The sequence below is a fragment of the Solenopsis invicta genome, chromosome 1 (assembly GCF_016802725.1).
Source record: "Solenopsis invicta isolate M01_SB chromosome 1, UNIL_Sinv_3.0, whole genome shotgun sequence".
NCBI classification, from domain to species: domain Eukaryota; kingdom Metazoa; phylum Arthropoda; class Insecta; order Hymenoptera; family Formicidae; genus Solenopsis; species Solenopsis invicta.
Window position 1 is genome coordinate 12,126,793 of NC_052664.1, and position 25,495 is coordinate 12,152,287.

The 25,495-nt window shown below is 31.3% G+C and overlaps 2 protein-coding genes across 3 annotated transcripts in view; one reads left to right on the forward strand and one right to left on the reverse strand.

Moving 5' to 3' along the window:
* The first annotated feature begins 4,132 nt into the window (after positions 1-4,132).
* LOC105193379 (CUGBP Elav-like family member 2) overlaps positions 4,133-25,495 on the forward strand; it is a 688,840-nt gene continuing 667,477 nt past the window's right edge. For both annotated transcript variants that reach the window (XM_039450395.1, XM_039450424.1), the window contains exon 1: positions 4,133-5,036. The gene's annotated coding sequence lies outside the window, so the exon portion shown is untranslated. The remainder of the gene's footprint in view (positions 5,037-25,495) is intronic.
* LOC120358194 (signal recognition particle subunit SRP68-like) lies at positions 21,690-22,186 on the reverse strand. The gene is made up of 2 exons (XM_039451380.1): positions 22,020-22,186; positions 21,690-21,885 (listed from the first exon to the last, which is right to left on the reverse strand). Exons 1-2 carry the CDS (start codon positions 22,184-22,186, stop codon positions 21,690-21,692), a joined length of 363 nt encoding a protein of 120 aa, XP_039307314.1.

The following is a 25,495-nucleotide window of genomic DNA, read 5'->3' on the forward strand; positions in this document are numbered from 1 at the left end:
TAAATACCGGATTTATCTATATTTTTCAATTATATAAACCGAAGGCCGATGTGGTTGTCGGACTTAAAAACGCACAATCTGAGGTTAGAAATATCGTAAATTAATTTCGTTAAATTTAATAATAATTTTTTAAAGATAGCATATTTAAAAAATTGTTATTACTACAAGTATATTCTAATGAATATTGTTAGTGTGAGACTGTATTGTCTGTTTGTATTTTATCGAGAGTTACGCTGTTTATGAAGAGTTTTATTTATGGTTGTACTATGTAAAAGCGTTATATGTACCTGATAAACTCCTTATCAAATGAAAATTTATAAACACTTAAAAATATGTTTGAGACTATATTATTAAATGTTACTTAAACACTTGATAAAAAATTTTTGAAAAACATTCACGTAATTGATTTCAGCGTGTATCAACAATATCAGAATAACTGACATTTTATTTATAAACAATTGATAAACAAATCTACAAGATAGATATTTTCAGTAAACAGAATGCATCGTTGACAAATGAATGAGACGCAGTTCTATTTTTCGTAAACAAAAATCGGCACGGAATCGAATACATATAAAGCGAAACTTAAGAAATTGATATTATAATGATTCTCTGTTGCAGTCTTGTTATAAAATGGTTTTTTCATGTCTTCTAATTAATTGAAGTTAAAGATAAAAGTAAATAAATATGTAGTTTGGTAGTACAGTTCTGTACAAAAATCATTTATACATAATACCTAGAATTTAGAAAAAATAATCTCGTATTAAAAGTTAAACGTTCGGAAAGTGTTGTATGGCGTTTTCAAAATGTTACAAATGTTTAAAGGATATTTTAGTAAAACATCCCCCAAATATTTGTAACATTCTAAAAATATGTTACAACAATTCTCGAACATATCTATTAAATGGAGACATCAAACATAGTCCTAAACATCTCATAAACAATTCCATGATTAAATTTTTTTTCATAAACAATTTAATATTTTTTTAAAACTTTAATTAAACATTTATTTAACATTTAAGTAAACATCATAAAATTTTTTAATAAACATACTATTTTCATTAAGGAACTACAATCTCGAATTGATACGTAATCAGAATAAAGTTAATGATCACTTACGAGCAAATACGAGCAAATTAACAATTTTAAATATTATAATATTCTTTTATTCGATACATTAAACAATATCTCAAATTCTAAAGCGAACGTTTCGACTGCATGGAGTCTTCATTAGCGATAGTATTCATATTCAATATTAAATAAACCATGGTTTTAACAAAAATCGTTATCGCGAACATATCAAATCAAATTATAAATTTTATTACGCAGACATATTATATGAATCATTGTGATAAAAATCTTCAGCATGATCAAAATTGGAATTCAGTCATCTACTTTTCGTTCAATAGCAAAAAGAGAGAAAGAAAGGGTTGAATCCAATTATTGAAAAAGTACCATGATTGATATAAATAATATTGTCCAATTAATAAAAGAATTTTTTAACGCAAAAAAATTTTTTACTAGTAATATAATCGCAAATTTAACCAAATTGATTTAATACGATAAAAGCAAGAAGCATTTCTACTTATTCGTCGAATGGCAAAAATAGTTAAAAAGTATTGAATGTATGGATATGTCAAGAAAATTGTTGCTGTTTTTAACGACATCTAATAAAAAACTGATAAAATCGAGCAACGTACTTAAACATTCTAAACTGAACAATTATATATATATATATATATATATATATATATATATATGCGCGCGGGTGTGTGTGTGTGTGTGTGTGTGTGTGTGTGTGTGTGTGTGTGTGTGTGTCAAGATTATCAAGTAAAATTATTAAAATTTTTTTTTCACGAGCACGTCAAATATAAAAATAAGCATCGAGTATTTTTTGTTTGATGCTTCGAGTCAATGTTCTAAAATAACCGAGTGTTTACGAATTTAATTTTATGTTTTTGTGCTCTTTGATTCTTGTTTTGAGTTGTCTTTAGGTTATTGATATGGTAAGAATTCAGGGTCGAATTCTGGCTGAGATATTTTTCAAAATGAGTTTATAGTTTCTTAAGATGCTTATCGTTATTAAATTTAAGGACTAAATTAAGATTTCAGATATTATTTAATTTTGGCTTAAACTTTTGCGTTTTAAGTTTGATAATCATATCAGTAACTAGTTTATAGAACTGAAAAATATATTTAATCCTCCATGATCCGAGCATTAGAAAACCCAGGTATTTTTAATTTTGAATTATTTGTTAGACAGAAAAGATTGGCTCTCTTTCGTTAAAAACATTATTAATAGTGAGATCAAATAATGTGGTATTTCATAGTCGTATTTTGTACAGCGACAGGTGAAAATCGAGCATGTGCTGTCAGTGACCCGGTTGGACTGTCAAAGTTGTTTTTAAATAAATATATTTTATATAAGTATGAATCATGTATTTTGTTATTTTTAGTTTTTATTTTGATACGTTATGTAAGTAAAAAATTATTTTTATTTTAATAAATATAGAAATTCAAAACAGATTCATATTTGAGATGAAAGAACGTTCTGCAGAAGAAATTCTGTCTTCTTTACGCAAGCAAAATTTATTTTACGGCGAAATTTTAGACAATGAAATTGACAGAGAGGAGGAAATCGAAGATGAGTGACATAACGAGGAAGAGATGATGAAATTTCGACTTTTCAGAAATGTGATAAAAAACTTCTAAAATTTTATTGATATAATACTTATTTTTTGGCAAAAAGCAATTTTTTTCGATTTTCTGTTTTTTTTGCCTATTTTATATAAATCAAAGTTACTGATTTTTATGTTAAATAATAATACTTTTTTGAAGCGGGCCATTACATTATTGTATATTACTAATCTTCGATTATTTGAAGTAAGAAAGGATTTTTTACAGATATATAAAAAGTTATGACTTTTTTAGTGCAATAACGAAAGTTTGCTGACACTGCCCCAAATTTGGCAAAAATAGGTGAAAAACATTTCTGGTTATATCATTGTAAAATTGTATTTTTGTGGAAAGAATGTACCGGAATTTTTTAGATTTCTTGAAGCCTAAAAATCCTTTTAAAGACAATCGGATATCAACAATTTGGTTGAATTAGGAAAGCGTTAAAAAAATCGTTAGTCTCTTCACAGAGAGTTAATAATTGATAAAAAAATATTACTGAATAAGATCCGCTTCGATAGAGAAATGGCACTACCTCTTATTTAATGTATTTTTTATTGATTTTGCGATTATTTATTGATCGTGTATATATATTTACAAGACTAATTAGATATTGTACAAACTCATAACATATGATAATGTACAATAAATTATGTAATAGTTACAGTTAAATACTCTCTAAATTCTTTAAAGTGGAATCTCACTCTGAAAAAGTGAAAATCCGGCCATTGGCTGCATTTCCACTTCAAAGAATTTAGAGAGCATATAATATACAAGAGAGATTTGCAAAATCTTGTACATATAATATAATTTGTACACAATCCAGAAAATACACGTACTAACACGTTCGCTTCATTGGATTAAACCAATCATTAGCAGAGCACAGTTTGCACTAAAAAAATAGTGTTTAATTTTAACATGTTAAAACGTTTTATTTCTATCTTAATTTTTTAAGTACTTAAAAATGTTTTAAACAGTGTTCAAATTTGAAACACTAAAATATTTAAAGCTTGTTAAAAGATTTTATACGTTTTAGTGTAAAACGTTCATTTAAATCTTTTCATCGTTTAAAACAAGAACATTTTTAAGTGCTTAAAAAAACGAAGACAGAAATAAAACATTTTAATATCTTAAAATTGAACATTTCTGTTTTTGAGATCATACGCGGTTATACCATTTAGTAGCAATATTTTTAGCAAGCGATTATTATTCTTTTTTCGATTTTCTGCCGTGTTTCTTTTACATTTATACAATACTTCATTAAACCGATAACGAGGAAGGCAAAAACGTGAAAGTGTCATTTGTCTTGATAGTAGTAGATGTCTCGTGGTGGTGGAAGACCAAATGAAAAAAGGAGAAAGACGGTCGGACATATCGTAAAACTGTGACGTTTAGTGGTGGAAGAGAAGCAGTGGAAAGGCGGGGATAAACTTGCATCACATGCGTAGAAACATGTACACGGTCGTGGCGCGATAACGTCGCAAAACTAGCCTTAGCAGGCAACACAAACGGTTTATGTTCACCTTGCTCGCTTCTGGAGCGTTTCCCTTGCTCGTCCGCGTTGACTTTCTATCGCCAGTTGTCTTTCCATTTGTTAGATTTTGCGCGGCCTTATCCCCGACTTATGCATTTACGAGATAATCGCGAAGTGCAGTTGCATATGAGTGTGCATTTGTGCTTATAGGTGTGCGTGTCTGTGTGTGTTTGTGCGCGAGTGTATATGCAGCGGACGTGCATCGTCGACATGAAAGCCCGTCCCCGTGAAGTTTTCAATGGCGATTACATGTTCAGTAATTTTGTCGCAAACTCGACGGATCCGACCATGAATCGTGTCGCCGAAAACCGTCAATAGGCTTGATGTCGGTATTGATCGTATCATACGTGCTGTTAACGAGCCCAAAGGGCCTGGTAGGTACGTCCTGATAAATGCACGGCTAATTGATCTCGCAGCGACATAATGTTGCGTTAATGCCGCGTTGCGCTGGTGACATGCTCCCGAGTTCTTTGCCCAGTTGCGGCTTATCGCAGCGTTACGTGGGTGATTTCGAACTAACTGCGCCTAGCTGGCGCAGGAATCGTTTCGGAATGCCTTCGAGTGCGGTCTGTAATTCGCGCTGTTTTTAACGGAGTGCCTTCTGCATGTGGGCATACGAACATGCGTGTACCACGAACATTCCGCGTGTGACTCAAATGTCAGCGTGGGTATGGCCGACGTCACCTGTTGCTGACAATTAACGATTGTGTTCGTGCTCTAATGGTGGCTTTATCAAGAGCAAATCAGATCCTTAGAACGGGTGATACAACGTTTCAACAATTGATTCTGTTATCCCGACTTGTTCCACGTTTCTGTTCATGCATTGGTAAGTCGTTATGAATTATGTCTCCTTGCGCTTGACAAATAAACGATCTAATTGTGAGAAATAATCGGAATTAAAAATGTTTTAAAGATTGATTATTGTTTATATTTGGAGCATAATTCCGATAATTTTTTTCTAGATAGATTGACCTGAAAAGTAAACATAAGTTATAGAAGTCAAAGTTTTAACTCTTTCATTACATATGGCTGCATATTATGGATTAAAATTCAACTGCTGCAATCTGTGGCTACAGTCCATTTGATGCTTCGGAGCACTTTTTTTGATTGATCAATTTGTAAAATCTGTGTTCAGATTAGTCAATCAAACTTCGCATTCGTAGCATCAATCGGGACCACGGCTTATATTTTCTGTGAATACAAAAGGAGTGAAAACTATATACATATACCACATATACTAGTTTTTTATATTTTTACACAGCTGAATGTAAAGACTTTATATTTGTGTGAATAGCACATATTTCAATATGCATTTGTACTATACGTACTAGTTTTTTATACCTTTATACAGATCACTGCAAAGACTGAACACCAGTACATTGAAAAAGTTTTTTGTGCTTAAATATATTTATTTCAACATTATTTTCTTGATTTAAAAAAATATTTCTCAAGTTTAAAAATAAATTATTTTGTATTGGTTAATATTTACTTAAATCAATGTAATGATATTAAAATAAATGTATGTACTTGAACATAAAGAAACTTTTTTTTCAGTATATAAATAGTACGTATTTCGATATGTATTTATACTATGTGTACTAATGCTTTATAAATTCTCATAATTAGTTGCACATTTCGTCGATTTCTGGGCTCCAATTCTGAATACGCTTTTTTTTAATGATAGTTATCGTTATTGTTGCGCAGCTTTTTACCATATGAAATATCAGCGCAACGACACCGACAATTATCGTTAAGCACAAAAAGACGTGAACGAAATAAGGGTTCTGAGGTGTTTCCCTACTATCGATCACAACTTGACGATCGAACCGTCAATCGGCGAACGCGCGTACGTATGACGTTATACCTTAAATCCCGATGTGAAAAGTATATTGAAATCTTACGTTTCGATTTTGTCATAAAAAATTTTTCTTTTTTACATATATATAAAAAAATTTTGATTAGTAATCTCTAAATCTCATGGAGTAAAAATTGTCACTCTAAAAGAGTGAAAATTAAGCCTGTACAATTTTTCGAGTGATTTTTCACTCTACTAGATTTAGAAAGTAATTAAATTAAACTAAATTTTCCATATAGCACAGAACTTGCAGCAATGTTACAACGTTGATGCAATATTATAATAATATTTTTGCAAACTTCTTTGTGCTGTATCTATTTATATTCCGTAATAATATAAGTAAAACAATAATATACGATAATTAGAATTCTGATAATTTCAATTATCAGAAATTAAACAAAATTTTTTAAAAAAATTATGCTCTAAATTCTTGTTGTATATTATTGTTAATTATATTATTGCAGAACATAAATAATAGAAAATTTAGATTAACTATAAAAATAAAAATTATATAAGAAAGAAAATTTTTTACGTCAAATTTTCCAGAAAGCGCAAGTTCCAGTACGTTTTTTTACATCGAGTTCTGAGATATACACGCGATCGGCAACTTCGTTAAGCAGTATACGATAGTGGGGGACAGTAGGGGTCGCCTCAGAAATCACTCCGAAATGTGCAACTATAATATCGAGCACTATTTATACTTTTATACTGATAACTATAAAGACTTATATAGATAATACGTATTTTGGTTATATAGTATATTTATACTATATACATTTGTTTTTTATATTTTTATACAAATAACTTTAAAGATTTTACACTTGTGTAGATAGTACGTATTTCGATATTTAAAAATTTATCTATTAAGAAGTTTTTAAATATCGAAACATGTATGTACCAATGTATGTGTTATTATATGAAGTATCGTGTTTGTTTGTTGCCGGTTGTTTACGATTGATGACCAAGGTTATCATAAATGCAATAAGAGAATGCAGAATTACAACTTTTTTAAAATATTTTAAATAAATTTATTAAAGTTAAAAGAAAGGTAAAAAAACTTTTTTTTTGATAAATGTGAAGGTTTTATTATAATACGTTTTAATAAAAAAATTATTATGTACAGTTGCAATAATTATTATCTATAGTACACAATAAAAATGATGCGTAGAAAAATCTTTAAATATTTTTATGTCAGAATATATTTGGTGTTTAGTTGTTATGTACGAAAATGAACTCTTTTGTAGGTATTAAGTAATTTGAGAATAAAAGATTTAATATTCTAAAGTTTTCTTATTTTATAGTAATTTTTTATATTTTATATTTTTAATTTTTATTTGATTCATAATATTAAATAATAACATTGTTGGAACATATTTTTTTAAATGTTATAGCGTGCTTTATAGCAATGTACAGAAAAAAATTAGTATCAAATCTTTTTGAAAGAAGTATTTATAATCTTAAACGGACATAATTTGCTTACATAAAGTAACAAATTTTCTTTATATAAGCAAATTATATCCCTTTAATTATAAATTCTTTCAAAGAGATTTAAATTCTTGTTTATATATGAAACAATGAATTGTTGATTTGATACTAATTTTTTTTGTATATGTAGGTAGACAAAGAAAAATTTGTAATACATATTTGTATACAATTCTGTTGATATTTTAAATTTCAAAGTGCAGTTGACGATGATAATAATAAATGAATAAATGGCTTTGCCCAGAAATGGTCCGAATGCAAGTTGTTATCTAATCTCAAGTTTACGCAAGAGCCTTCACTCATACGACTTATGCCATCGCAACTTTTATCATGAAGATTTTATTTTATCGTATTTGTATAAACATTTTATAATATAAGATTTTTTATGTTTAAAGCACGCAAAAAATACTTACTATAATGATATTTTCTTTTTACTATAATATGCGATTTTGATGTTCCTTCAAAGATAACCGTCCAATTTTTTTTATTTTTATAATCATGGAATTATCGTTGCTGATTAATTCTCTTGATATTTGACATATAAATTCTTTTTTTATCGCTATAATGTGAAGTTATCTCTTAATGCAACTTTGTTACATTATCATTTCAAGATTTCTAATCTTCATTTCCAATGTAGAATGATATGATTACATTAATCTCGGTTCAACTTACTTTTGACTTTCTTTTTTAATGTATTTAACGTACTTTTTGATATATTTAACTTACTTCTTTAATGTAGATTACTTTAAGCTCGGTTTAACTTACTTTTTATCTTTTTCTAATTCTTAGAACTAGAAGAAGATATAGAAAAAGGTAAATCGAGATTAAAGTAATTTACACCTGTGCAGGTGGAATATAACGTATATAATAATTATTATAAAAGCCGTCAGCATCAGTTCAACATATCGCAACAATGGTAATCAATAAATTTTGTTCCATTGATATTTCTTGTTTGATGTGTTTGTTATTTTTCTTTTGTAACTGTACCGCCCTCGCTACAAATCTCCTGACGGGTACTGTTTCCTCCCTAAAAGCATAACGATTATATGATCAATCTAGATTGTCTCTCTTCTTTCTCCTTTTCTCTCTTTCTCCTTCTCTTTGTATATTTTTTTTTATTGGATGCTGGTTTTTCCCCCTTCTTGTTTCTATCGAAGCTGTTCGATCGATAACTTTGGCGTCGGAAGTGACGGGTTTGAAATTGATTCACGTTGGCAACCAAGCCGTCGGTGGTAGTTCCAAGGAAATGCAAATACGCCCTTGAACTCGGCATCAATATAACTGGACTTACACCGCGTAAGCCTCGTTAGAATGGATGCCATAGACGGACGTTATAGTCTGGCTTACCGTTACCGGACGTTTATGGGACGAATACATGGACCGTTTGACGTTATTATTACCTCTTGCCTACTGATCTCGATGTTGACGTTAAGTCGGTTAAAACTTTCTCTGAGGTTGGGAGCAGTTCCGTGATCGACGATGAAAAGGTTACGCTATCAAAGTTTGAAGGAAAAGACGGCTCCGTCCCCGAACTCGGTCGGAAGTATATTCGACGTCGATGCAGCTTCAGAATTTATTCGCACATTAGAGACCTGCATTGGATTACAAATGTGCTGCAGATATGATGGATGCGCCTCTGATGGCTATAAAGCACTCGGCATTATTATCCAGCGTGCGCCAGATTTCATTGTAATGACACGCGTATACGCTATCTTTTTCAATGGCGGCAAATGGAAATCGGTTGACGATGACGACCGGGAAATATCGCTACTGTCGGATAGATACTAGATACGGCAGAGCGCGCCAGTAAAACGATCGATCGACATTTATAGCCCGAACACACGTCGTTTCTCGTTATTAGTTATGACAGGCGATCTCGATGCCAGGCGAGTTTGCACATAATTCTGCATCATACGTCGCGCGGGTCGAATTTATCGGATGTAACGAACCCTCCGTCATCGGCACCAAACGCACATAGAGAAAGAGCGACGTAGAGAGCAGCGCAAGTCCCATGGAAAAAAAGCTCTTTGCGTTTACTGCCCATCTAAAACCGGACGATAGCTAGGTACGACGCGTTTTATTCGCCCCGGAGTAGTTTTCTTTGTAGCTGCAAATGTAAATGGAAGCAGATGGCAAGAATGTCTCTGGCGCGTTAATAAGAAACAACAGCGGTGGTTTTAAGTCTCTTCCAGTGTGAGACATGGCAAAAATGGCAGCACGTGTGTGCGTAAGTTGTAGAGCTAAACTGGAGACAAGTTCAAAACTTGGCTCTACAAACCCACGTTAATTTGTACCTTAGTTTGACTGACTTCTAGTACCTTTCGAGAACTAATAATACGGGCATTAAGAGAATTAGTAAGTTATAATAAAAGGATAATAAAAAAATTAATTAGAATATTATAGAGGTATACATTTAGGAGAAGTTAGATTTAATCTAAAGTTTTTTTATTAAAATAATGATATATTAACGTATTAAATACTGAATGATTATATCTTATTTTGTGATAGTAATGAAGAAGATTCTTATCTAAACTACGTAATTTTCTGTCAATTTTATAATCTTAACACTAGCGATTGATGATTAATATACCTATTTCTATTATTTACATTTAAAAACACTACAAATGCCTGTGAAATGAAAGAGGAAAGTAAATTAATGAATTTAATCATTTACTTATTGCAACAAAATCCCAGAATATGTTGTAAATTAAATAAAATACAAATTCAGTCATTTTGACTGCTTTAGTAGGTCTCAACTTTAATTGAGACATTCACATTCGCATTTATTCTTGAAGTTGTACATTAATAGTGTGTTTCATCACCGGAAGGACACGTTAGAACACCTCGTTTCTACTAACTAGTGAGACTTAGAACGAATACACACTATAAATCTAAAGTAACTATAAAGCCTCACGCTCCACCACTGAGGGAGAGTTAAGTGAAGCCGTAAACCCATGAGTCCATGAATCCGTAATTCCATGGTCAGAGTTTATGGTTAGCTCCCACCATATTTACGGCTATCTCTTAAGTGTATTTGTGCAGATTAGAGGTACATAGTTGCCTTCATAAAGTACGTACGATTAACTATGCTAGGCGACTGATTTGTCCTAAAATGAACATTAGTTGGCATTCTTTAGAGAGCATCGATAGTTTACATTTTACTCATTTAGCTAAATAAACATAAATCTTATATGCAAGTTTATTAAGAAGATTAGAAGGTCCAGCTTCCCAACTTAACATTATCAATAATTTAAGTAATATACTATAATAAGTAGTATAATTTAATAATCTTTAATTAATACAGATATTAACATATAACATATTCAAATTATAAAATAAAATAAATAATTTTATTTTTGTTGTATAAATTTTTGTAAAAGTTATTTGTGTGTGTGTATATATATTATGTGTGTGTGTTTTTAATCACGCATTCTAATGGAAAGTTAATTTTGCTGTGATATTATTTTATCATCTTGTTTTAATTCGATACACAATAATACGTCTCTGAAACTGATTTCGTAGATATCGTTGTTCTGGAGATCAGTTGCATATGCGTTTAATAATTATGGGCGCTTGTACTAGCCACTGGTATCCACCGCGTTGGAAATTTAAAGCAACGACCGACCGATAACATTCTGTTGGAATTATGTAATCTTATTTGAAGCGCGGCGCTCTAATTACCGCGGTTCTATGTTACGAAAATATGATTCGCCTACTATCTCATGTTTCCATCTCCAAACCGCTTGTGTATGCCCGTCTAACTATTACTCTAATTATTTTTATCTATATTTCAAAGATCTTTTCGCTGAAATTTCTCTAGTTCTAATAATAATAATAATTTCTAATAATAATTTCTAATAATAATTTTTAAAATTCTCTTTAGAAGAAAATTATTTTTAACGGTGTATTAATAATACACATCAGATCAGTCATTATATTTTAATAATTACGAAGTGATAAATTATTGACAGTATTTTGCTAATTTCATAAAATAATGTTAAAATACCGTTTTATTCTTATAAAATAATATTAAATTTATTAAAATCACTGATATTTTGGCTGCAGACTGTTGCAGTAATGTGTTTAAAATTATAATCATAATTACTCACGCAAATCTTTTATTGTTATTTTATGTTATTGATTTACTTTACGTTATAAATGTTGTAAAAACTGTATAAAACGACTGCTATTTCTGTTTTACACGTATTTTATATTACTTTGATCCTTACTGCATTCTAATTTTTATATGAAGATGTTTGTGTTTTACAAAAATAAAGTTGCGATCGTAAAATAAACGCAGCAACTAAGTTTGAGCTCGAACAAAGTTTTGAATCTTTTATCTTTCGAGAGAACACTACCTATGTGTGTACGTATAGAGAAATAGAGACAATATACTAAAATTTAAATACCGGTGGCCTTATGGAACAGCTATTTTCGTTCACATTGTGCTACTTCGTTGTACGCGTTTATTTGTCACGTGCTTCGCTAATTCCAATAAAATAATACGTTCAATGAAGGAGTGGTTACACTATAGCTGTAAATACATACGGTCACTATATTGTTTCATTGTGTATAATATGGACATTGCAGTCTTTTACATGATGAATTGACATTTATATGCGCAGTGAAAAATTCACAAATGATTTTATGAAATTCGACAAATTGAGAAATGAATTCGTCAAAATTAAGAAGTAACCAGAAATGAAAGAGAGAGAGAGAGAGAGAGTGTGTGTTTCTCATTTTTGTTGTTTCAATGTACAGTTACATATTAACATTTTCTGTAAACAAGGTCGGTATGCAAAGCTTGTTTGGTCATACGAATGTCGCGTTATTTACTCGAGAGCAAGCATAGTATAATTATCGCAGTAATGTAATGCGTTCGGGTAATGGCTCGCACGATTTAATGGAATTACTATTATAACTTGGTGAGCTAGTCCGTTACCCCTTCTATCAAGGAACGGCGGCGAAATAGCAACCTCGAATAATTCGCGGATACGCGCTCAGCCGCGCGATATTGCTGTAATTCAACGAGACGCGACATTCGTCGTACACTGCAAGTCCGTAAATAACTTTCGGTTCGAATGATGCGGGAGATCGTGTTGCTTCGATGACTATCTTTCGGAAGGCGGTAAGTCAAAGTGCGATAAGCGTTCTGAGAGCCATCGCGGAGACAAACGAGACGTTTGCTTTACTTGGGCGTGTTCCAAATCTTTACTCGCGTGAGTGTCTCAATTATTTTCTAGTCTGCTGTCGCTATATCCATTTTGAAAACGGCGCAAATACCACGTGCGGTTCTACATGAATGACTTCCTTCCGTCATGAATAACGTGTTTAAATTAATAATAGTGACGTTATTATGTTGCCTATCAAATATAGTTGGAAATGTATTAAATCGTTATATTATACATATTATACATATATACGTATGTACAGTCAATATAGTTTTTCAACTATAATATTCAAATGTCTACGTAATTATTATGTTATTATTACTAATTTATACGTTTTACGTTATGTACAATGAGAGATTAATTGACGAAAATTGATGAAAAGAATTGATGAAAGGAATAATACGGGACACGTAAAAATCAAAGTATTTTTTTAATGGTACAAAAAAGTTAATTCGTTATTTAGAAAAATGTATTGTATACTGAAGGTAGATTATATTAAAAGAATAAAAACTATTATTGTGTTTTAGCACTTGTTTTTCTTGGACCCCAGAAACTTTTGTATCTTGCTAGGTACTATACACGTTCAATGATTATTTCTAATTGTGCTCCTTTCGTTATAAACATGATTTAAGACAGATATTAAGGCGACGTCTCTTAAAATCCATTTCTAATCATATTCAGTTATAATTTAATAATCATTTTAATATTCTATCGAAGTTTGTCAAATCCGACATTGATTGTCCAATTGTCTAACGCGCGACATGTACCATCCATTTGGTTTCCACGTAATCTTTCAGAAAGACATCTGTTCTCCTTATTTCCGCGCATTCGATTCGTGGATCGATGAACGTGGAAATGGTAGGGAGGTGTAGGGAAGGGGGTTTCAATATGAAGATAGAAAATGGGCGCGTAATTAATTCAGTGGATACGAATCGATTCCGGTCGGTTCACTATACTCAGTGAATCGTCAAGACTTGTAGAGAGCTTTCGTGCTGCGGCGTTACGTATCGTGAAATTTCGTATCGTACCGAAAACTTCTTTTTCTAATTGCGGGAGACAATTTAATCGACCGAACCTTGTAACTTATGAATGACGTTCGTGTGCTGTCTGTTCCGTCTCACGGATGAAAGTCCCTACGGAGAATACGAGCCAATATATATAATCACGTGGCATCCTTGGCAACCAGCGATCGCTTGTGCAGTTTTAAACACATAATTGACTTTAGCTTAAATATCATTCCATCTGCCATACGTACTGAATACATTTTACAAAAGGTCAGTCTACTTTCTGGTTCGCGGTCAAGTTGTCTCTAATATCTCTTCTCTGTAACGTGATAATAGAAAACAATACACAAAATGTACTGTTTTCTATTATCACGTTGCAGAGAAAAGATATTAAAGATAATAGTATATTTTGTGGGAAATTCTAATCGTTCTTTTAGTGATGATAAATTTGTTATAACTGTAATCAAAAATATATACAACGTTAACATACTCTCGTGCCACTTAATTGACTCTTTGAATGATTAATTTAATCATGTATAAATAAATATTAAGACTATAGATGTATTTATAGTGTTATTTGACTAATTTAACATCTGCGTTATCTAAAGTTACATTAAATATATTTATGGACATTTTATCTGGTATATAAGATAAAATGTTACAATTAAGTAGTTAATAAAATAAATATGATTCGAATGCTTGTACAATAAAATTAATATACCAATATTAAATTAAAAATACTTATTGGACATCATTATATTTATATTTGTTATTTATTCATTATATAACTCAAAAATTTCATTTATTTTATAAAAAAGCCATCGTTGTTGAAATAAATATTGCTTGACCGATTGTACAAAATACGATTATATATGCCTAATCTGGCTATAAATATGACAGTATTCCAGTGATTAGCGCTTGGATGTTAGTAATGCCAGGTGATTTGCTATGTAGCCGCACGCTCAACTTGCGTGCATAATTAATGCTACTCGAGTGCGAATACGTTCTCGTTCGCGCAGCATGATCGACTTGTCCATATCTGACAATGAGAATAATCTTGAAACACTCTAAGGAGTAATGGGCACGAGGCAAATTGGAGACTGGTTAAATTTATTTGTGAATAATATTTCAGATTTTCTTTTTAATGAAAGAATATTTTTGTATCGCGCGTCATAAAATTATTAGGAAACATACAAAGAAATGGTGATACAAATTACTTTTAATCCTCAAAGAATTACAGTATTTCAAGAGGTAATTTTTATCAGAAGAGCCTTAACGGATCATAGGCAGATATTGTTGCTGACATTTCTTATGTGATTTTATAAACATTTTCAAGTTTACGTAACTGCATGTTCAATAAGTTTTTTAAGGTAGAAAACATTTAAAAACAAAACTTGTTAACTTTTTGTCTACATTACTTATTTCTTACTTATTTTTTATCTTTGTCAATAAATGTTGTTTATATAAAGTAAAATTGGATTGGTACGTTATAGGAAACCAGTATGCATTCAGCAACTTTACTCTTATTATTATGATTTAATTTTTATTTATTGAAATGACCGAGAGAAATGCAAATTATACAATTTATACGATTACGTACAGCTGAATGCGCTAATTCTACATGTTTGCGTTTTGTGATTAAAAACTTCTCTGTTTACGAAACGCATATTTCTTCGCTTACTACACACTTAATAATATATTACAGTTCAACTATTTAATATTTTATGAAAGAACGAAAAAACCAGCGAGTCATCTCCAACGAGATCTCCTTACGAATGTAAGGGCATTGGGCAGCGTTAATGCACTCGATTATACAAGATGTAAATTATGTGGTATACAGAATATTGCAATCACACCACATTCTACATTTTAGTAACTTAAAGTATATATTTCTTTTAATAAATATTTCTAGACATATTATATGTTATTACAACATCCATTTTTTTACCATAATATTATTAAATTTAAATTCAATGTAGAATTTATCGTAATTGATCAATTAATTATTCAATTTATTTGGTGATTACAATAATAAGTACAACTTGACTGATGATAACTCCGTATCACGATGGCCCCGAACGCTTTAATTCGCATGACCGAATTGATCGATAAGACCAGCCTATTGCGGAGTATTGCGATAAAGAAGTAGATTAACGATCCCGTTTCTTTATACGATACTGGAGTTTTAGATGATTACGGGAAGCTCAGAATGTTGGGTAGCGCCAAGGTTCAGCGATATCGTGAGTCACAGTAACGATAACTGCTCGGATGCCGGCACGACGAGAGCGCAGTATTGAATTGCAATCTTCAGAATGGCGTCTCGATGCACGGCTGCGTATCACTGTAACAAGATTAGCGAGTTTCAAGCATCTAAGCCACCATATTCTCTTTTCGGCGCGATTCCTTCGCGCAAATTCCGGATAAAATCAAATCGAGCATTTTGCATTGTTCGCCATTCTGTAAAAGCACTTGCCACACGCCGCCTTACGATCGCTTTTGCTATCCGCAATTTGAAAGTCGGAAATGGATCTGATGTAAACAAGTATTTTTGTGCTTTTCAACTTATCAAAGTGCCACGCGGCATCTTGCACTTTTCTACTTGTTCGTAAACTTAAAAGCCAGAGACGTATAATGAAAGAACTTTCATAATATCGCACTTTTTTTTAAATTTTTTATTTAATATCTAAGAAGATGGAAGAAAATTATCGAAATCGCATTATCTTATTTAAAAATACATTCGCTGTACTTCTATATTCTCTATGGGATTACTTGAGAGTATAGTATATTGCCATAATGCTTTGTTATAATAAAATTTGAAATATTAGGTATAATAAGAACTTTGTTATTTATGTTCGTGAAAAATGAGATTTTTTGATACATTTTATAGTTAAATTGTAGAAGAGAAAATACATAGAAATATAGTGTAGCTTGTAATTATCACAACACTGTTAGATTAATAGGGTTTAAGTTTCTTTCCCTCATGTTTGTATATTAGATGAACAACGTTTTATCTAATATAAATATTCTAGTCTCTTTTACATCGTATCACAACCTTATTTAAATGGCAATTTTGACTGTCACAATTTAAATAGTTGTTTTTTTTTAATAACGGGCTAAAAGAGATTACAGAAAGTAATATCCAGAATCGTGCTCTCAAAAGATTTAAAAACTGTAAAATAAGATTGAATGAGAAAGGAAATATGTGTTTTGATAAAGAAAAACATTTTTGCGACATTTTCGGAATAAAGTTTTACGTTTGATGGAATGAGTTAGCGTAGATTTCGTGAACGGTAAAAAACCACACGATTTTGGCAATCTGTGGTGCAATTTTTCCGTTTTCTAAATTGCATCACATGTATCAAGTTGAACAAAATTCTTGATTTTTAAAAATTGTAATAATGCGAAACATTATGAAAAGTTATGTGAGAAACTATTTTGCTTTATCATGATGTAAAAAAGTGAAAAATATTCATCATAATTTTTTTTGACCTATTTTTTATTCTATTCTTCATAATTACTGAATCATAAATTTTCACGATAAAAGTGATTTATTTAGACAATTTTATACAATGTAATAAACTATATATTCTCTACATATCTTTTATTTTTATTTTTTAATTTTCAGAAATAGAAATATACATGTGTACCATATGGCGAACTGCGTGTCAATTGATGCGCAACAGTTCTATTTGTAAATCAAAAAATTCTGTAAAATATATTTTTGCTTTTATTAAAACAAATTTTCATTCATTCTTTTAGGAATTCTTCGGATTCCATACATATCATCTATATAAAAGTGTACTTATAAGGAATTGGATTGAAATTGAACAATCCTTCAATTTATGATAAAGTAATTCCTGAGCTGACAAAAAACTGGCGGAAAGAGGTCGCGGTATTAATATTCCTGGAAAAACGCGATTGGTACGATTTAATCTCGACGAAACTAGAACGGAGACCATATCGATCTTACGCGATCGATGTGCATACGTTATGCATTGACGTTGACACGCCGTGTCAATTCATTTGGTAAGCACTTTGATATGTCACGATGGTTTGTTATTGATTATTAAACTCTCTGACCATATGTTCTCCATTTTTTATATCTGTATTTTTACATTTTTATGTAACTAACATTCAAACTATAATATATGACTTCCATCATATCAAGGAGAAATAATATAACAATGTTAACTTGCATTCTTGTAATAAATGTTACTACTGTAAAAAGTAATAAATTGTTAATAATCATGATTAATAAAAGTATTGAATAAAAATAGTAAAAGCTTTAATGTCAAACGGTAGTTACTTGCTTGTTAATAGAAAACATACGTGATGGAGGCTGATCTGTACAAGAATAATGAGAAATTGTTTAATGATTTGTTAACCGTGTAAATCGTGCCTTGCATAGTAATTCGGAATGCGATCACGAATGCAACACAATGTCCACGATGGCGCACAATACGTTCTGTACTCCGTAGGCTTGCTTTGTAATTAGTTTAGACAGAGGTGTTGCGGTCGCGGAGATCGCGTGACGTGTTGCTTACACGTTTTAATTGCTAGGGTGGTTCCAGCATTTAGGCAAGTCTTGATAAGTAGGCGTGTCAGAAGGGCGGACGCGATAACGAACAGCAGGGGTTCGTTCGGGGTGAAACACTCGCTTTGGATATTCCAGCAAGTTGCATCGATGCACATCAGGTGTGCGTTAAAGATGTTCATCATCAATGTATGAAGTTTACGCAATCAACTTATCGATCAAAATTTGCACGAATGAAAATTGATTTAGAGGTTGCTCTAGTGAAATAATGGAATTCACTATTAATATCAACTTTTTACCTTATACAAGTTATACAAGATTTAAAATTATATCCTTTTTATGAGAATACATGATTATTTTTTTAATGTAATTTAAATAATATGATACAAATTTATATTAATTTATTAATTTTATTAACATATATTATTAAGTTTAATATCACAGTTGTTTTATATTATTTCATGAAATTTGGACCTAATGTTACAATAAGCGTGTCATACTAATTGATAATTTATTTTTATATAAGAGAAAAGTAACTTTACATTTATGTTTTTAAATTATTTTTCAATGTGACTTAACTTATTTTCTAATTATAAACAACTCCTAATGTTGTATTTCTATAATTGTATTACAACATATGTTAATTTTTAAGTCAATTTTTTAGAGTCGTTAACAATTTTGAGGCTTAATTCAAAGTTTATTGATATTATATTTAGCATATTTATAGTGAAAAGTAACACTTACACAAGTTTTATTACTTGCCCATTCGTGCAAGTATAGGCAACGAGGAAAAATTTATTTTCGTACCTTTCGAGTGACACTACTGACGGCATTGCTCTAGGCTGGATTCCGCCACCTGATTGGCGTTTTTAATTTTCCATTCATCCGGCGTAGTGGAGCCCGCGGGGCACCCGACGTTTTACGTGCAAATCCCACAGTGCACCCGCACGAGTTGCTCCGATTGCGTAGGTACGCGCTTAATAAAATCGAGGGAAAAATCGTCCACGTTGCAAGTACGTCCTGTCTCATTCGGATGGATGTCACCGGAAGGCATGTAATTTATTCGACGTTCATGTACGAGAAAGTACATATCAAAATATAATTCTACTATGCAGTGTGAATAAGACGTTATTTTTTATTTCCTTCATTAGATTCTCTCATTATTCTCCTTTTGTTATAATATAAGATTATTGAACTTCAGTAATCTATACGAAATAAAACGTACATGAAGAATTGAAATATGACGGATATTCACGTGTTACAAAAGTTTTTTACGAAAAGAAAAAAATTTAAAGTGATTAAGTAGATAGAAAATTACATAAATCATATTTCAATGAAAGTTTAATATGTTTTTTCAGTTACTTCGTTAATGCTTGATTAATTAATAAATGTTTACATGTAAACCGTAATGAACTGAATTCGATCAACTTTATGTAAATACAAATTGCAAAATCAACATAAATATTTACGCAATTTGTTTTAAGCAATCTAGATATTTTTTTTTTGTTTTCCTGAAATGTAGTATATGCTGCTGAAAATTAAAATAAAGTTATATTTTAGTCATGCTACGATTTTAGAAAAAAGTTATCGTGAAATGCGATTATTTACTTCATTATTATTCTATGATCGTTTATAAAAAAATAAAATGATACAGATTTTATTACATATAGCAAAACATTTTTTATTAAATAAATAATTTGTAAAAGATAAATGGATTTTATAAAATTAATAGTTTGTAATGGACTTTAGTAACTATTTTTGATATTTAGTTTTTTTATTTCGGAAATTGATATCAGTAAATTGTAAATTTAATCTATTAATATATCATTGATTGACATACATGTTTCTAAAAGTGATTATATTACAATACAAAATTTATGGGATAATTTATATGTATAAAACTATCTTTTGTAATGATATTTTTATTAAATAACTGTTGTACCATAGTTTATAATATTATATGTATTGCTAATAAAATGATTTTCTATTACTGTTAGAATAAAATGTGTATGTTTATATCATATTGATATTATTAATTACTAAAACAAAATAATAATCTATATCACTCGAATCTTCTGCACTTTTGTTATTGCTATATTTGATATTTTTTATTAATCTTAAAGTCTTGAGGCGCTACAAGCATGAAAATTTGAGTACTTGGCGACACGTCTCGCTAATCTCGTTCACGTCACGCAACGTTGCAGACGTCACAGTGGATATCACGAGGGTGACATCTATAACATGTCGGGATGCACGTCATTGTTCTCACGCCACTTTCTTCACCTAACAGATAACTCATAAGAAGTAGTAACGATTTTTATATACTATATTGCAAGACCATTTCATCGCTCTGCTTGTTTTAAACATCAAAGACTTCAATTTCCAAGTCAAATGCCGTATGATTTTCTCAGCGAAGGGAAAAGTGTGCTATTACTTTTATATTTTTTATGCTATTATTTTCTCTATTCTGTAAATTACATAAAAAGCAGTTCTCTTGATTCTTTTATTTGACGTAATTACAATCAAATTTTTAATAAATTATGATTTTCAAAGACAACTCTACAAAATTGAATTTACTTAACAATTAGTTAATTGGGGTAATCCTGTCTTACACCGCACTTAACAAAGACTTAATTTATCAAGTATTATTTACTATATATTTAAGGCAAACGAACTGTATCAATAAAAAATCTGTATACTGTCTACTACTATTAAAAAAAAAAAATAGAAATACAAAATATTTATTTTCTTATATTTGAAAAAAAAACTAATAAAACCTCTTACATTTTTTTTGCCAGGGTCAAAAGTACTGGAATTTATGAGTGGGACAACCAAGTTGTACAAAGAATACGAGAACTAAGCACTTATATTTTCATGTTTATACTCCACCTCTCTACACTTATGTATCATGGAACAATCAATAAACCTTTTACACTTTCTGCTGAGAGAGTAATCATTTTACGTAGATTATAATGCATCGCTGCTCGTAACATTGACAAATTGATTTAACTCGTGATGGTTTTGTTAATATTAAGAATAAAAGAGTAAAATTACAACACAATACTAATATACAAAAAGCATAAAAAAGTCTTATAACGAATTGGTTATTGGCAAGTTATCTCTATTCTTTCTATTTTGTCTGACTTTTGCGGCGTAAATCCCGGCGCGATATAAATACCGGAGTTACCCTACATAAAATTAAACTTAACAATCTTTCTAGAATAATGTGTCAAAATATTTTAGCAATCCTGCAAGTTTGTATTTATATCGTTACATTAAGGTCACCACTGTGACTTCCACAATCTAAGAATAAAATATAACGGTGCTTTTAATAAACTTTGTAATTTAATGCTTTGTTTAAGCGCTTGCAGAAAATAATGCAATTAATTGACATTAATATAATTAATCACTTTGAGGCAGTGACACAGTCTCTTCAACATTCTCGCGAACGAGGATTGTTTCCGTCGAGCATCATAAAATCAGCCTTGTCTTTGGCGTGCGAGCATCCGCGACCGTCGCGTCGCATCGTACGAGAAGATGAAAACCCGGAGTAGTCGGAGCCCTTCCGATGTCGGGAATCTTGTCGTCTGCGCGGCGACGATGGCGGCACTCGAGAAATACGTCGTTGCCTAATGCCACGACTTTCACGAAGCGTGAGTAATACGTATTGTGGCCCGCAGTCGTGTCGTGATTTTCACCGTACAGACGCGCCGGTGTTCCCGGGGGCGGTCACGTCTTGCGCGAGATTCAATTTGCCGCTAACCTCCGCTTCCCCGTGCTTTCTCCATTCCGTTCCCCCGTTCTCGTTGCCGGCAACCACCAGCCACCACCACCGCCACCACCTCCACCACTACCACTGCCGCCACCCCCGGGGTCTCCCGCTCTAACGCGCGTCTCTTTTGCCGCTCGTTTCATCTCTCTTCCCTTCATCCCTCTCCCTTCTCCCCACAAACCTCCCTTCACCGCCTCAAATCGGCGAGGTAGTATAAACGATCGTTCGAGAGGGCGGGCAAAAGGATTTCTGTTGGGTTGCCGTGACGCGGATCCGAGATTTCTATGGGGAAGTCAAAAATTCATCGTTGTCCTCCCACCCTCGGCGGCACGTGGCATCGTGTCGGGATTGCGGAGAGCTGGGTCGAGCCTCTTGAGGATCCTCTCCCTCACGTGACTAGCCCCGTTGCCTTTTCAGGCGCACAAGAGAGATTTACTCGATAGGGGAAAATGAGTTTACGTGCAATGGTAATGTTCAACGTTTCTAGACGTACATGACAGAGCCGAAAATCACACGTTTAAAAGAAAATTGCAAAAAGAAGGAAATAAAAAAAATGTATCGCACAATGCAAAACTTATCAGATAATTGGTTATTGTATATATGTATATGTATAAATTGTTTATTGTTGATAAATAAGCTAAGATTGTCGAAATCGCATCACATTTCCCAGATTGGCCAAGAGTTTAATGTAACTCGGAAATTATGAAGAGTATTTTTAAGTTTTTTACATTAAATATTTTTCTTTTTTTATGTAGTTTTCATTATTAATGTTTTTAAATAAAAAATTTTGATAAACACTTAAGTGATACGATTTAGAAAACGAGTTTTCTAAATTACATCACAGATTGCCAACATTGCAATGGTTCTCTACCGTTTATGGAATCTAGCTATCTTATTCCATTTCACATAAAACTTTATTCCGCTAATAATACAAAAAAGGATTTTTTTATAAACAATCTAGCAAAAACCAATTAACAAGAGTACAATATAATCTCAATATTATAATTTTCTACTCAATAATGTAACTGTAATATAACACATATTAAACGCATCAGTTACACTTAAGGAAATTGTGACATCAAAGTTATATTAGTTTATGTTTTTGTCTGGATATTTCTTTTCTACTTTATTCAATCTTATTTTACAGTCCCAATACTCTTTGAAAGAATGATTCATAGATTCTGGATACCACTTTTCATATTCTCTTTTGATCATTTCCTGTTCGCTATAAAAAAAATCAATTCATTTATATCATGATAAGTAACTAAAATTGCGATTTAATTGTAAGCAACATCGCAGTACAATTTAGAAGCCTGGTGAATTTGGTAAAACTTTGGGTACTTTCCGTTCCACGCACAATGCATCATTTATTAGTGTTTAATATTCAATGAACAATAAGAATAAATGATGCATTGTATATGTATTTATTTATATCTATATAAATATCTATATAAATATGTATTTATTTATATCTATATATATATTTATATCTAATCTACTAAAAATGCAGAAAGGCCACCTAATCTATTAATTTAATTCTGATGTAATCTTATTAACTCTATTAATCTAATTCTAATAGTACTGTCATTACAAGTTCAAAAAATTGGATTATTTATCTTATCTTTTCTGCAATTTAGGTACAAAATGTGTCGAAAAATATTGCGATCTTTCTAAAAAATATAAATAACAAAATTTCTATTATTTAATATTTTGAATGTATAAAGCATTATTAAGCACTGTATAATTCGCAAATAATTCAAAGAAACTGTACAAGTTCAGAAATTAGATTTTTAGATGAAGCAGTGCGATTTTTAAAAGTTGACGCGATTTTGACAACTTTCTTTTACATTGTAATTTTTTCTTTTCCTCTTATTCCACAATTATACTTTATCTATTTATGGTACTGTATGTATTTACATTAAAATATTTAGTTTGCTTTAGCATGCATCCGTTAATTATACATGAATGCTTCTACAAGATTTATTAAAAAATTATAGATTTATTACAGATTTATTTTTTTCTTATTTCACGAACAACTCACCGTCTAAATTTCATATCATATGAGTAAATTGGATTGCGGTAGCCAACACGTTTCTGATCTTCTATGTTCTAAATTGACAAACACTTTCATATATACTTGTTTGGTGTGTAAGGTATTTCTTCCGTAGTTTTCCCATATCACGCAATATCATAAGCGTGATTACTTATGAAAGTATTAAAAAAATATTGACAGGTAAATAGAAGTTATTGACAAAAGTAAATTCTGTTAATCAAATCCGTTATTAAACTGTGTTATAACAACCCACGGATACACTACATCAAACAAATATTGATCAATCGATCTACAGGAGGGTAATGCACGGTAATCGCTTGTCTAATCCATGTTTTATTTGTTATTATTATTAAGAGTGTGATTTAAGATCTCTAAATTTATGATTCTTCATATCAATTTTATTTAAATTTATAAAAATGCAACAATTCTTTTATATTTATAATGCAAATGAATATATAATACATTTTTTTTGCAAAACGAAATAATGTAATGTAATAAATATTGTACAATATTTTGCAAATGTTATGCTATAAACAGGAAATTATGTATATTATTTATAAGCATTATTAAATGTCACTGAAATATTTTAAAATAATATTAAAAATTTAATGTTAATTAATAAGTTTTATTAAATTTTATTTTGTTAAAAAAAATAATAAGTAATATCGAAGAGATTTGATGGACACATTAAATAGACGAAAATAATTAATAGTATGAGAGAGAAGAAGAAAGGGAGAGAAAGATTCGGTTAACATTTTTAATCTCACTTATTTAATCAGTGGTTCAGCCATTCTGATGCAACGATGTAAGTCGGGTCTTCTTGTACGCGGCTTTAAAACGAGGCAATACCACTAATGGGTTTAAGCACGGTTTCCTCTAAGCTGGTCAGTCGCTGCACCAGCGAACGTGCTAGATACTCGATAGAAAGGGCGAAAAAAGGGCGCGAGAGAGAAAGATACGCGGTCATGCGCGCACGAAGTAGCGAAAGGAGAAAGTGGAAACCGCCAAAACGGTCAGATGAGGCGCAAGTAGTAAGGGTCCGGGTACGCATCAGACACGCGCTATAGCCTCTCACTTTCGAAAGTTGCCGGCTAGGAGCTTCGGTCGACGAGCAAGTGATTACGTTAAAAGCACTTTACACCTATTTTCCCCACCGACACTATACTTATGGCGTCGCAGGCGATAAAATACAAAGTAATGCGTTATAAATCGAACGAGACTCACGTTTGTCGAATTTTTTTGCTGTAATTTTTATTTCTCACTTTTTCGTTTTCACGTTTCCGTTTCATTTCTTTTATTTGTAAGCATATTTACCGCAAGAGCGAATTTGACATTTGATTTATCTTCTATTGAAATAAATTTTTATTGTATTACATCTGTAATAACTAGATTTCTTCTCGCGAGATAAAAACTG

Bases quoted from the DNA above. Each gene is read 5' to 3' on its own strand.
- LOC120358194 (XM_039451380.1), bottom strand. From the start codon at position 22,186: ATGAAGGGAAGAGAGATGAAACGAGCGGCAAAAGAGACGCGCGTTAGA. The intron at 21,886-22,019 runs GTTAGCGGCAAA...TCGTGGCATTAG, and splicing joins GAAAGCACGGGGAAGCGGAG to GCAACGACGTATTTCTCGAG.